Source organism: Phycodurus eques, chromosome 15, assembly GCF_024500275.1.
Source record: "Phycodurus eques isolate BA_2022a chromosome 15, UOR_Pequ_1.1, whole genome shotgun sequence".
Classification (NCBI taxonomy): domain Eukaryota; kingdom Metazoa; phylum Chordata; class Actinopteri; order Syngnathiformes; family Syngnathidae; genus Phycodurus; species Phycodurus eques.
In genome coordinates this window covers 11,667,308-11,682,422 of record NC_084539.1, presented here as the reverse complement: position 1 = coordinate 11,682,422, position 15,115 = coordinate 11,667,308, and the positions used below count along the sequence as shown (strand labels likewise).

The 15,115-nt window shown below is 42.7% G+C and overlaps 1 protein-coding gene across 2 annotated transcripts in view; it reads right to left on the bottom strand.

The window, feature by feature from the left end:
* Positions 1-15,115, bottom strand: part of LOC133413394 (rab GTPase-activating protein 1) — a 96,572-nt gene that overhangs the window by 50,373 nt on the left and 31,084 nt on the right. For both annotated transcript variants that reach the window (XM_061697712.1, XM_061697713.1), the window contains 2 exons: positions 14,468-14,561; positions 11,852-12,002 (listed from right to left, as the gene is read on the bottom strand). In XM_061697712.1, the coding sequence (XP_061553696.1) occupies positions 11,852-12,002; positions 14,468-14,561 (245 nt within the window). The remainder of the gene's footprint in view (positions 1-11,851; positions 12,003-14,467; positions 14,562-15,115) is intronic.

Sequence of the window (15,115 nt, the reverse complement as noted above, 5' to 3'; positions counted from 1 at the left end):
CTCCAAAAACATTACTTAAGAGTAAAAAGTACACAGTGAAATAATTACTCAAGTACTGAGTAAATGGTGAGTAACTTCAGGTTTTTTGTAACCACAGCATGAACATCAATACAAAAAAATTGTACAAAATAAAATGCACATTTTGCAAATTCTGATGTTGCTGTGTGAGGGCGTGTGTGTATGCACAATCAAAACTACAACAAAACATCTGCAATTTACTGCACGGTGTTTTCTCAAGTTATAAGTGAGCTGAAATATCCATGTCTGGGCAGACAGTGCCAGACAAACACTACATGAAAGCTGTTGTTTTTGTTCGTCTAAATGTAAAGACGACGAGTTGCGCGACGTTGCCAACCTTCCCAACATGGCCGCAACGTAAGCACGGTGAACAGCCGGGCTGGCTTATCTAGTTTTAATACCTATGCCCGGGAAGCCTAATAGAAGACGACGTGTGAGGTCATGTGACTTTCTTGTGTTGTTTGATTGGTGAACTAGACTTAAACGTCACTAGCACTTAAACTTGATTGGAGCAAACAACGCCAATGCGGAAATCTAAGTCGTAGTCTCGCTCACATAATAGTTGCTAAATAAGCAATAACTGATCAATAAAAGTAGCGACTGACATTTAGATCATTGTAATGGAGTAAAAGTACCATTACTTCTTAACAGGAAAAGCGGCGGAAGTGTTTTTTATCCTGAGCGCACAGGCGGAACCTCATGCCGATGTGCCAGCATATTAGTCCACCGCAGAGTAATTTTACCCAATTACATCTGTGTGTGGATGGTAGATGTGTGGAATGGATCTAGCTGCCAGCGCTGAAGGAGTACGAAACAGTTTATGACGACAGCGACACGCGACCCCCCCCCCCCCAGAAAAACTCATCGGATCTGTACGAGTCACGGAAATGGCCTATTTTGAGTGCAAAACAGCAAATTTTGCCCAAAGGCGACTGATTTGCATGTATGTAGTTGGACAGGAAGGGGTGGGTATTCAATGTTAAAACACCTTACGTTTATGTATGCTCACATAAATTCCTTTAGGTCTAACAGTTTTGCAGATGGTGCAATAGACTATTTTTGAAAGTGTCAGCAATAGTGAGTCGGCACAAGCAAACCTGACATCTTAATCTCCCTCCTACCAGACAGTTGTTCATTTTAAGTTCTAAAACTGGTCAGGCCTCCATTTAAAGTTTTTTGATTGCATCTTCTTAAACAATTTAGCTGTGACAGGCCTCCCATCAGTCTAATGAATCTGTGCTACAACTTGAGGTTATGTGCTGTTATGATTACATCTAATTACACAGGATCCTGGACTAAAAAAATATAATTAGAAGACTCACAGGCTATTAATAGCCAAATGCTACATGATCCACTTCCTCATTCTAACGAATTTCTGAAGGCTGCAAAGTTTGTCTCGTGCAGAGAAATTTGCTGTCGCGTGAGCGACGCACACACAAACACACACCAGCCTGCACCTCTCTCTACCCCCACCCAGCAAATCCAGACAAACGCCTTCGCGTTCACGCATCCCCTCTGCCCATTGCACGAGGAGCTAAAAATAAATGACGTTAAGGAGAAAAGGGCTGGATGGGGAGGAATTGGGAAAAAAGATAGCAGAGGGAGGAAAGGGAATATAGCTCATCAAAGAAGAGAGGAAGGTGAGAAAGAAGACCAAGAAACCAAGAAAAAAATAGCAATAATAAGAAGGTGCAGCCAACATGAAGAGGCTGCACAGTGGCCTGACACTTGGTTACTGAGCTGAGCACAACGTAGGCCTTTATACCCTGCGCAAGATCTCAATACTACTTTTAAACTCCCCATCAGATCCTTCTCATCTCTTTCCTTCTGTCTGGCCAACCTGTCTAGATCCTTTTCTCCTTCTTTTGTGTTTAACCTTGCATACATGTCATCATATGCCTCGTTTGGCCTTTTCCACCTCTACCGTTGTCCAGAATGTTAAAACGTTACTTAAAACATTGCCTGTGGTTTTATGATTGTTACAGAGCTTTCACATTATTTCCTATGGCAAAATCCATCCATCCATCTATCTATCCATCCATTTTCTGAGCCGCTTCTCCTCACGAGGGTCGCGGGCGTGCTGGAGCCTATCCCAGCTATCATCGGGCAGGAGGCGGGGTACACCCTGAACTGGTTGCCAGCCAATCGCAGGGCACATACAAACAAACAACCATTCGCACTCAAAGTCACACCTACGGGCAATATAGAGTCTTCAATTAATGCATGTTTTTGGGATGTGGGAGGAAACCGGAGTGCCCGGAGAAAACCCACGCAGGCACGGGGAGAACATGCAAACTCCACACAGGTGGGGCCGGGGATTGAACCCGGGTCCTCAGAACTGTTAGGCTGACGCTCTAACCAGTCGTCCACCGTGCCGCCCCTATGGTAAAATGTGTTAGAAATTGGAATTGAACTTGTGTCAATACAAAATATTGTGTTCAACTTTGGTGTTTACACCTATGAGCAACTGATATTTAAATTAATTGAAGTAGAATCATTTGGGGATGGGCGGCATGGTGGACGACTGGTTAGCACATCTGCCTCACAGTTCTGAGGTCCCGGGTTCAAATCCGGCCTCGCTGGCGATTGCATGTTCTCCCCGTGCCTGAATGGGTTTTCTCCGGGTATTCTGGTTTCCTCCTACATTCCAAAAACATGTATGGTAGGTTAATTGAGGAGTCTAAATTGCCCGTAAGTGTGTGAATGTGAGTTCGAATGGTTGTTTGTTTATATGTGCCCAATGATTGCCTGGCGACCAGTTTAATGTATACCGCCGCCTCTCGCCCTGAGTCTTTAGTGTATACCCCGTCTCTCGCCCAGAGTCAGCTGGGAAAGACTCCAGCACGCCCACGACCCTAGTGAGGATAAGTGGTACAGAAAATGGATGGATGGATTGATTTTGGAATGTGGGAGGCAACAGGAGTACCTGGAGAAATTGCACACAAAAACGGAGAACATGCAAATTCCACACAGAAAGGTTAGATTCAGACCTGGAATCTTTTACTGCGGACCAGGCGCACTAAACTACTATTCTACTGTGCTGCAACTAAGAATGTTACAATGTGAAAGATAACCCCTCAGATAAATACTAGTCATTTTGACACACATTACTTTTTAAATTTAAAGAGAAGAAACTGGTGGACGACAAGACTGCACAGCTGAACTTTCTAATCTGAGTAAAGTTTGACTTGCATGTGCACCACGCAGTTGACATCATGCGCTTGCTGTCTTTTACAAAAGACCTTCAGTTCTTTTAACAGCCATCTAACGTTTGTTTTCTTGAAAAGGGTGATCCCGTGGCTAACACATGGCAACAACACAAGCACACGGATTCCAACTACCCTTAGGTATTAGTAATTTAAGTGTCACAAAAGTCTTTTTGTCTTGCAGAAAGTGCTGTATCATTCATGCAGTATGTGGACATAAGCATTAAGACACGTTGCATGATGTAAAGTGAAACTAGAGGTCCTGGGGCCATTCTAGTTCACTGTCATTGATTGAGTTTAAGTAAGAGTTCCCAGGTTCTTCCACACAAATTCATCCAGACATTCCCTTGCCTTGATATGTCATCCTGGAACAGAGGGCATTGCCGGAACAGTGTCCAACACATTAAAAGATAGACTTGTCCAATCCAAAATCTATTGATATGACAAATTTAGGTGTAAATATCCCCCAGTTTCAATTCATCAGTGCCTACTCAATTTGACTCGGCTCTACTTGCTAAGTTGATACCATTTGGGTGACATAAACCACTGATGGTTTGAAAATAAATGGACAGAAATGCCCAAGAGACATATACAAGCTGACATCAGGTTGCCATGTTGCTGTGTCTTAGCGCTATAGTCTCCACTTTGCTGCAGCTCTCCATTTTCTTGCCGCCCTTAAGTCTCCTCATGGATGTGTCCCTTTACCACGGCCAACACACCATGAAGTAAATACAGGACACCCTCACCCTCCTCCATTGTTGTTTGTTTGTTAAGCGTGACTCATATGAGGATGAGCCAGTACTGTGCAGTGGAAAAGTACCGTAAGATGTAAACCCAGATGTTCGCTTCTTCACACATCAAATAGGTGTTGCCCTCCTATTTCTCTTTTTAAACAACTTTATCATCACAATCAGCTTCCTCTGGGCTACTGCCAAAATCACACATAGTAGCTCTGTCGGTCAATGGGTCCTGCCTGCTTTAATTTATGGAAATTCAAAATGCATGGGCCATGGATACAATAGTCTAATGGGTTTTGCTTTTTTTTTTTTTTTTTTGTTTCATGCTGGAATGTTAATTACTCAGCATTCAAATATAATCTGGCACTCTCAGTACTGGGTAGCAGGGAGCCTTCTATCAGGGTTCAATCGGGGGAAGAAAAGGTTACATTTCTAATTGTGGGCACTTTTTTCAATGGCCTCATCAGAAATGCCCATGAACAGCATGTTCAGACACGCTGAGACCGGGTCGAGGGATCAAAGAGGCAGCTAGCTAGGACACAATGTGCGTGCAGCACAAAGGGAGACGCTCACACATGAGCTGACAAACAGTGTGCACAAGAGCACATTACTAATTAGAAGCTGCCATGACTATGGTATGCACAAACTGGGAAAGAAAATGGAACTGAGTAATGATATAATTGACTTCTCATGTACTAATTATTTAAAGAGCAACAACTGCAAAGTGAATGCCAATAGAAAATTGCTTTATTTAACAAATTATGCATTCCCCTCCAAAAGTATTGGAACGGCAAGGTCAATTCCTTTGTTTTTGTTGTATACTGAAGACATTTGGGTTTCAGATCAAAAGAATATGAGACAAAAGTTAAGAATCCCAGCTTTTATTTCATACTATTTACATCTAGATGTATTAAACAACTCAGGACAGAACAAACAACCATTCACACTCACAGTCATGCCTACGGGCAAAAACCCACGCAGGCACGGGGAGAACATGCAAACTCCACACAGGCGGGACCGGGGATTGAACCCCGCTCCTCAGAACTGTGAGGCTGACGCTCTAACCAGTCAGCCACCGTGCCGCCGCCATCAACTTTTCAAGTGAGCAAAAGTATTGGAACATGTGACTGATGGGTGTTTCTAGTTGCTCAGGTGTTGCCTTTTCGATCGATTACTGAAACAATAGTGCTTGTTTTTAGCTTTGGGTTCCACCTGTGAAAACTGCATTTGCTGTTAAGCAAATATGAAGACCAGCTAGCTGTCTATGAGAGAAAAGCAAACCATTCTGAAGCTGAGAGAAGAGGGAAAATTGATCAGAGCTATTGCACAAACATTGGACATAACCAATACAACAATTTGGAATGTCCTGAAAAAGAAAGAAACTACTACTGTACTGAGCAACAGACATCAAACAGGTGGGCCAAGGGTATCAACAGCAGTTGATGACAGAAACATTGAGAGCTGTGAAGAAACAAAGACAACAGTCAGTGCCTACCTCCACAGGGCAGAGGTGAAGTTATCACAATCCAGTGTTTGAAGAAGACCGAGAGAAGAAATATACAGGCCATACCACAAGATGCAAACTACTCATCAGTAAAAAGAATCAGAAGGCCAGATTGGATTTTGCAAAGTAGTACAGAGATGAGCCTCAAACGTTTTGGCGTTTTTCAGACTGATGAGACCAAGATTAACCTCTACCAAAGTGATGGAAAGGCCAAGGTATTGAGAAAGAAAGGATCTGCTTATGATCCAATACACACAAGCTCACCTGTCAAGCATTGTGGAGGTAATGTCATAGCTTGGGCTTGCATGGCTGCTTTTGGAACTGGCTCACTAGTCTTTATTGATGTAACTCCTGATGGTAGCAGCAGAAAGAATTCTGAAGTCTACAAAACCATTTTGTCTGTCAATTTACAGAAAAATGCATCCAAACTAATCGGGAGAAGCTTCATCATGCAACAAGATAATGACCCAAAACACACTGCCAACACAACAAAGGACTTCATCGGGAGAAAAGGGGGAAGGTCTTAGACTGGCCAACCCAATAGAGCATGCATTTTACCTCCTGAAGAGGAGACTGAAGGAACAAACCCCCAGAAACAAACAAGAACTGAAAGAGGTTCCAGTAAAGGCCTGGAAAAGCATTTGAAACGAAGAATGCAACGGTCTGGTGAAGTCAGTGGGTCGCAGGCTTGATGCAGTAAGTAAGGGTTATGCTACCAAATATTGAATGTTATTGACATTAATTTATGTCTGTCACAATATTTGAAAACACTTGCAAAGTGGGTGGCTTCAAACAAAATGTTCACTTTTTTTTTTAATAGTAAAATGCAAAAAATAAAGTGACTGTTGTGAGTCAGCTTACTTTGTCACTTCTGGTGTATATTCATCTTACCGCCCCTTCTTTCTGAATAAGTATGACAAAAAAAGCAACAAAAGGCCAAAGAAAAAACTAAACATTGATAGATTTTGATGCTCAACGCCATAACCCATCCATCAATTTTCTATACCACTTGCACTTACTAGGGTGAGCTGGATTCTATCTCGGCTGACTTTGGCCTAGAGGTGTGGTCCACTCTGGACTGGTTGCTATCCAATTTACCTAAACATTTCTCATTCAATGTCTCAATTGTACGACCTCAGGGGCATTCAACTTTAAAGGTTCCACTTTTATTGTACACACTTAATATAATATTCCTGACACTTTTAACCAGACTAGCTCAGGTAGATTAAATAAATGGAGAAGTGTCTGTTGGACAAGCTGCACGTGTTTTCCGATCCTCGAATGCTTTAAAAATACATTCCAACTTTCTGTCCAGCAGCTATCAAATCAGTAATGTTGCACATCATTGTTATGGTATTGTCAGTGAAAGCTAACATTCCATTCATACCATTTAAACTGACAGAATAAAATCAGCATAGATAGTGTGTTATTGTACAGGAACTGTGCAAGGCTATAGAGATCTACACAAAAAGAGAAGACTTGGACAGGGAAGGAGGCACAGTGGTCACTGAGTGAGAAGAGGGAAGTGGGGGGGGGGCAAGACCTACATCTTTTCACCACCTGGGAACCAGCATTGTGCCCCCAGGATGTTGCCTTTATATAAGCAGTGGACAGAGTTGCAGCAAAGAACTCAGACCAGCATTGACACATTGGGGGAGGGGGGTCCACTCATATACAACAGGGCTGAGTCACCTCAGGTACTTAAACATAACCTCACGCCTGTGGGTATGTACAAAAAAGAGCTATTGTAACTTCAATGTCTGAACAGACATACATTAATATGTGCACTTATATAATATTAGGAAATGTAGGGAAAATCAATTCATCTTGTATTCTTTAAACCTAGATTAAAACAGTACGAGAGCGCAAGTAAGCGCAAAAACTAAATAAAAAAAAAAAAAAAAAAAAAAAAACTAAAAAGTTACACTACAAACTAATTGTTAGGCGTTTGCTGATAATTACATTTTTAGAGGGGGTGGGTGAGGTCTCCCCATCTGGTAGTACAATGTAAAAATGTCCAATTAAGGGCTTTTGCACCGCAGGAACTTTATTGCAAAACTGGGAACTTTTGGAGAAAGATTGCATGTTTGGACTGTGGGAACTATTTCCAAAAGTCCTGGGATTTCTTTTTTTTTTTTTTTATTATCTAGAGACCTAGGAGCCTTTTTTTCCTTCGATGAAGGGGTGAACAATGTTTCTGGCAGGACAAAGAATCGACGCATTTATTTAAACTGTAATGTAGCATTATCTGCCTTTTTTATTTGCATAGTTTTTTTTATTATTATTTCTCCACATAGCTACAACGCAGTGCAGTTACTTCTGTTGTGACATCAGACTGATTTATATACATGTTCTGGAGCCCTTGGGCTGCTGGGCAAATGCAACAAAGCAATGGGCCATAGGCACTTTTTGTTCCAGGAAATCATGTACAAAGTACTCAAAGTTCCTGATAATATTGGTGCAAAAGCGCCTCAAAACAATAGCGAGTGTGCGAACAGCTGTCAACCCTCTGAGATTAAAAATGATACTGCATAATAAAATGATTATATATATATATACAGAGAGAGAGAGAGAGAGAGCGAGAGAGAGAGAGAGAGCGAGAGAGAGAGAGAGAGAGAGAGAGAGAGAAAATAATAATTTAAATAAATATATATATATAAATACAATAATTACTGTGTAAACAAAAAGAATAATGATCATAAACGAATACGTACCTCTTTTCACGGACCCCTTGGCTGCCCAACAGCTGTGTGGGCGCTGCAGTACATGTGCGACCCAACACTCCGCTCATCCTCACTTCTGTTGTTACTACCTTTATTGATCCTTACCTCATTTATTTTAAGGAGTGTGTGAGTTAACTTGCGAGTGACCCAGCTCCGGGAACGTGACACAAAAAGCAGGAATGCAGCTCATATTGGGGGGCTGCATCGGAGACAAACACCTCAGGCTAGACAACTACCGCAAACCACCACCATTACTCTGCTGTCAATTGTCAAATGACAGCTGCGCCTTGACCACCCCCAACACAGAGTGATTGGATATTAATGGAAGCCCTGAACGTCGTGCTTGCATAGGCCTTTGTATACAGTATACTATTGTACTTACTATTAGATTTATTACACCATAAAAAGATAGATTAATCGTTGGAAGAAGCCAGCTGCTACAGAAACAGAATGTGGGAGCATGATACACTATTCTAAAAGAGGCTTACTTATTTTAACAGCCGATGCGATACAGATACCTACGAACTGTGTACATTTTGGCCAAAAGCTTCACTTTTTTATCCACAAGTACATTCCAAACAAGGTTAATTTATTCAAATACAGTTAGTAGATACCTGTATACCGGACACGCCATGGAAAGATGACACCCAGCATCCCAGTCTCCGGCGAGACTCGCTCTTCCCGCCGAGATAGACAACCACGGGGTGGCGAGACTCAACTTCACATACAGACGCTAAGTGAATCACCAGCCATGATCATCAGAAGCAAGACACAGACATTTACTTTGGCATGCCGACGCTAAGTGAATTACCAGCACCCGGAGCATCAAAGTGGAGACCAAAGATACCAAGGTCGCACTAGAACGCTAAATTAATTAACTACCACCACTAGCCAGCCCGGAGGATTTCACCAACAAAGGAGTCTCCACCCTGCTGGGTACCGCGCCACTTGCCCAGTCAAGCTGGGAGTTTGGACAGAGGAACAGCGACACCCACAGGCGACGGAACGTCACTACAGACGTGGGTTCATGAAACACAGTCTGTACCGGTCTTGGCTGGGAGTTAATATTTTAAGAACTTTACATGAACGCCACGAGTGACTGTATTTCGGCAAACTTGAATGTCTGATGTCGAATCTGTTATCAACTGAACCAGATGAAATGTTTCATTCGACACCACACAAATGCCACATTGAAAATAGTAGTGTTCTCAACAATCACAAGTATTAAAGAGGATGGGCGTGGGACAATGCAAAGCGGGAAAATGGTCTCATCTTAAATCCATCCATCCATTTTCTAACTTATCCGAGGTCGGGTCGTGGGGGCAGTAGCTTTAGCAGGGACGACCAGACTTCCCTCTCCCCAGCCACTTCATCCAGCTCTTCAGGGGGGATCACGAGGCGTTCCCAGGCCAGGCGAAAGACAGTCTCTCCAGCGTGTCCTGGGTCGTCCCCGGGGTCTTCTCCTGGTGGGACGTGCCCGGAACACCTCACCAGGGAGGCATCCGAATCAGATGTCCCAGCCACCTCATCTGGCTCCTCTTGATGTGGAGGAGCAGCGGCTCTACTCTGAGATCCTCCCGGATGATTGAGTTTCTTACCCTCTCTCTAAGGGAGAGCCTGGACACCCTGCGGAGGAAACTCATTTCGGCTGCTTGTATCCGGGATCTTGTTCTTCAGGTCATGACCCGCAGCTTGTGACCATAGGTGAGGGTAGGAACATAGATCGACTGGTAAATTAAATTAAATTGGTAAACTGGTAAATTAAATTAAATTGCTTAGCTCCTTCTTTACCACAATGGACCGATACAAAGTCTGCATCACTGCAGACGCTGCACCAATCCGCCTGTCGATCGTCCCGTTCCATTCTTCCCTCACTCGTGAGCAAGACCCCAAGATACTTGAACACCTCCACTTGGGGCAGGATCTCATCCCCGACCTGGAGAGGGCACGTCACCCTTTTCCGACTGAGGACCATGGTCTCAGATTTGGAGGTGCTGATTCTCATACCAGCCGCTTCACACTCTGCTGCGAACTGCTCCAGTGAGAGTTGGAGATCACGGCTTGATGAAGCCAACAGACCCACATCCTCATAAACCACCCCCTTTTGGCTCATTTCGGCCTTAAAAAGGCTGGAGCAATGCTCTCTATATCAGCTCTTGTCTCAACCAACCAACTTGTCTAAGACTGACCTAGGCAGGACGCCCACCTCACCACGAGGTGACGAGGACACATCGGACCATCCCCGACTGGAGAGAATCCTGCAAGCGCTCCAAGCTACTCTTTTTGGGGGCCTGAGCTCACCCTGGGGGGCACAGAAGCGGGCACAACGCGCCCATTCCGAACGTCTTGCGAGCCGAGACACCCGGGCTCCAGCGGTCCTGCCTGGGAACTTTGTGGGCTCCTTTTTTCCTTTTTCTTCTTCCTTTCCGCCAAATCCACCAGGTCAATGCTTCCACCAGTGCAAAGATAAGTGAGGAGAATGGTGTGCACGGTGGTAAATTCTGCTTCCAAAGCCACCCCGATGGGACTTTTGATAAAAACAAAGGTAATTTGCATATAGCACAGCCCAGACCTCTCGTTTAATGGAAGCACAAGTTTCAAAATATTTAAATGAGTGATTAATGTGAATTAAAAAAAAAATAAAAATAAAAAAAATAAAATGACAGACCTAATATCAACTTAAATACACCCATATTCTACAACTTAGTTGAAAGCAATCTGCAATGCACACAAAGCAGCAAGTTGACAGAACTCACATTGTATTTGAGTAATGAATCAGATCTCAGTATTGCTGAGAAATGTGGGTGAATCCACATTTCAAGTTAAATATAATCAAATAATGTATAATTACAGTGTATAAATAATAATCACTGCCTGTCTGGTGAACCTTGTGGGCTTTTTAAACAGTGTAAACAAACTTAAGACCATTTCTTGTTGCTGAATTTGCCTGAATTCATGTCATTTTATAAGATTTATTATCAGAATCATCTTTATTTGCCAAGTATGTCCAAAAAACACACAAGGAATTTGTCTCCGGTAGTTGGAGCCGCTCTAGTACGACAACAGACAGTCAATTGACAGAGAACACTTTTGAGACAAAGACATTGACCAAAAAAAACAGTCACTGAGCAATAAAGGGTTGCTAGTTATCTGGTAATGGCGGTAAACAAAAATGTTTTGGACAATTGTGCAACTATTGTTTATAAAGTGATATTCTTGAGCAATACTTGAATTTGCACATTTCTATTTTTGTCTACGGAGTTTATGCAGATTTAAAAAAAATAAATATATCAAAAGCTACTCACCAGTTACTCAGTACTTGAGTTCATTTTCACTGAACATTTACTATTACGCAAGTAATTATTTGGAGGACTTTACTTACTTTAACTCAAAAGTAACAGTAGTCTTACTTGAGTACAATTTCTACTCTGTCCACCTCTGCCGAAAGGTTACTGGAACTTTTGAGAGTACAACTCCCCAGGCAGGATCTTCCTTTGGCCCTGACTTATACCCCCTTCGCACAGTACAAACAATTTTGTGCTCCAGATGTGCCAGATGTCTAAAAACAAGATTCCTGAGTTCTCTGTAAATTCTGCAAGTTTAAGGACACACAAGTTGATCGTGTACCGACTACATATGCATATCCAGGAATTGTTATCTTACCTTTGTGATTAGAGTGCGGTACTCCTCTACCTGGTGGTCATTGTTGTGGCAACCGGACAAGAGCTGCCACACCTCCCCACGGAGCGCCTCAGGAATGCCACTCCGCACCAGAGCTGGAAGCTGCCTGGGGCGCACGCACAGGTTCATATGCCTAGGAAAAGCAGGAGAAGAGCAGAGGTCAGTAATAGGGATGATCAGACTAGATTCACTTGATCGATTAAGTGGAAATTCAATAATTTCACCAATTAAAAGTGGTCTTTGGTTTACGACAGTCCTGTCATACGACCTTACAAGGTTACAAACAGCGTGCAATGAACTAGTTTGCATAGACGCATGACAAATATGTTGTCATGCAGCACAAGGTATGCACAGTTACAGACGTACTGAGTGTTTTTCATTTGTTTGATTGATTATATGCATGTACGTATGTGTGCACACACACACGATCTACTTACCTACAGTGGTTTGAAAAAGTGTTTGCCCCCTTCCTGATTTCCTTTTTTTTTTTTTTTTTTTTTGCATGTTTGTCACACTTAAATGTTTCCCATTATCCCAAAAATTTAAATATTAGTCAAAGACAAAACAAGTAAACACAAAATTCAGTTTGAAATGTTTTTTATTATTAAGGGAGAAAAAAAATCTGAACCTACATGGCCCTGTGTGAAAAACAGATTAGTATGATGTTTTTTTCTGAAATGCGATGTTACTTTTACGCCAGATGTAATGGGACACACACCTTCCAAAAAGTTCTTTTGTCTCGTCAGACCACAGGACCACAGAGTATTTTCCTAAAAGAGATGTCTTCTGGCATAACTGAGACGAGCCTTAATGTTCTTTTTGTTCAGCAGTGGTTTTTGTCTTGGAACTCTGTCATGCAGGCCATTTTTGCCCAGTCTCTCTCATGGTGGAGTCCTGTCGTTAACTGTGGCAAGTGAGACCCGCAGTTCTTTAGATGTTGTTCTGGGGTCTTCGGTGACCTCTTGGATGAGTCATGGCTGCGCTCTTGGGGAAATTTTGGGCAGTCGCTCAATCCTGGGAAGGTTCACCAATGTTCTATGTTTTCGCCATTTGTAGATAATGGCTCTCACTGTGGTTTGCTGGAGTCGCAAAGCTTTAGAAATAGCTTTATAACCATTTCCACACTGATAGATCTCAATTACTTTCTTTCTCATTTGTTCTGAATTTTTTTCATAGTGTCTAGCTTTTGAGGATGTTTTGGTCTACTTTGTCAGGTAGGTCCTAGTTAAGTGATATCTTGATTGAGAACAGGCCGGGCAGTATAAGGCCTGGGTGTGGCCAGAGAAATTGAACTCGGGTATGATAACCACAGTTATGTTTGAACAGGGCTATGGGCCGGGCCTGCACTTCCTCAGATTGCTGGCACAGCAACTCCGTACACCAGTTGACTAACACGCATGTGATTTGGTGTTTATTCACTCATAAGTTCCATAGACGCATTATAGGCTTAAATTGCTTATGCTTGGACAACTAACAATAAGGCGGCACAGTAGCTGACTGGTTAGCACATCTGCCTCACAGTTCTGAGGACACAGGCTCAAATCCTTCCTCCCCTCTGTGGAGTTTGCATGTTCTTCCTGTGCCTGCGTGGGTTTTCTGCGGGTATTCCGGTTTCCTACCACATCCCAAAAACATGCATGGTAGGTTAATTGAAAACTCTAAATTGCCCGTAGGTGTGAATGTGAGTGCAAATGGTTGTTTGTTTATATATGCCCTGCGATTGACTAGTGACCAGTTCAGGGTGTACCCTGCCTCTTGCCCAGAGTCAGATGGGTTAGGCTCCAGCACGCCCGCGACCATAAGTGAGGACTAAAATGTATGGATCAACTAACAATAACACAGATTGTATTAAGATAACAACTCACAGGTTCTTACAGGTGTTTAGACACTATAAAAGCATTGCACCACACCACTCATCAGTAGCACTCCTTGCTCATCTCCCACATCCAGTCCTACCCGGCCCGCCCTTTTCTGTCCTCCTGTCCTATTGGTTAGCTGTTTCATGTCCTCACTGGTCCTCACTGATATGCAAATATGCAATATAGTGGGACAGCAAAGCAAGAACTGTGATATAGCGTAGCATTACGGTATCTGTATTCCGTGATGATAAGTTGCAGAGCCTCATTGTTCCAGGGCTGGCACTCATTGTTTCCAAACATGTGCATCCTGGGACTCAAATAGTTTCTAGTGTAAAACGATCTATTCATCTATATTCACAATGACGACCATGATTCACGGTTCAATCGTAATACAATTTAAGACGTCATGGAGTCATATGACTTGCATTGTGCAACGATTTTACATTGTCTCCCTCAAGCTTCCCAACACATACTGTACATGCTTTCATGCAACAATGTCAGGGTTTCTGTGTGTATCAAGCAGCAAATTAAAGATGGCTTTTTTTTTATTATTATTTTTTTTATTTCAATTTTCATTGAAAAAACAAATGCAGGGAGAGCTACCCCAATAAGCTGCTTATCTTGTTCCCTCACTTGCAAAAAAATAAATAAATAAAAATAAATAAATAAATAAAAGCCAATCATGCCAGCGTTTGGTCAAAAGGAGACCAAAACAACAAAAGTGCAATAAAAGCCTTACCACTTGGATAACAAATCTCCCCACGTCTCCAGGATCTTCTCTGCACACTCTTTGGAAACATCACCAGAACCACTGAGTAATGGCTCATCATTGTCTATAAACAAGAACACGTACTAGTTACATAAACAGTTTACATTTTCAGAAAGATAGATAGCCAGTGGTATCTCTTCAGTCAAATGTCCCTGAATTTTCCAGAAAATTAAGATTTCACACAGGACTTTCAGCCAATCTTGTGAGACTTCAGTCAAGTCAAAATCTAAAAGATTACCTCCAAAGGTGTTTTTCTTTATCTTTGGCTTCTTTATTTGTGACCACAGGGTATCAGTGATGTTGGCAAAGAGTAAACGTAACAATGACCATATAACCGGACATACAAATGTGCACCATCAACACTATGTATAGTGGGGATGGGGCGCTGCTGACCTCGACTCGGGACGTTGTGAGTCGGTGGAGAGAATACTCAAAGACCTTCTCAATTCCACTGACACGCCTTCCCATGAGGAAGCAGAGTCTGGTGTCTCTGAGGCGGGCTCTCCTATCTCTGGGGTTGAGGTCACAGAGGTGGTTAAAAAGCTCCTCAGTGTTCCTAAAGGCTCTGGATGTTGTGGGGCTGTCCTGGTTGACACTCTTCTGCAACATCGCGTGGAT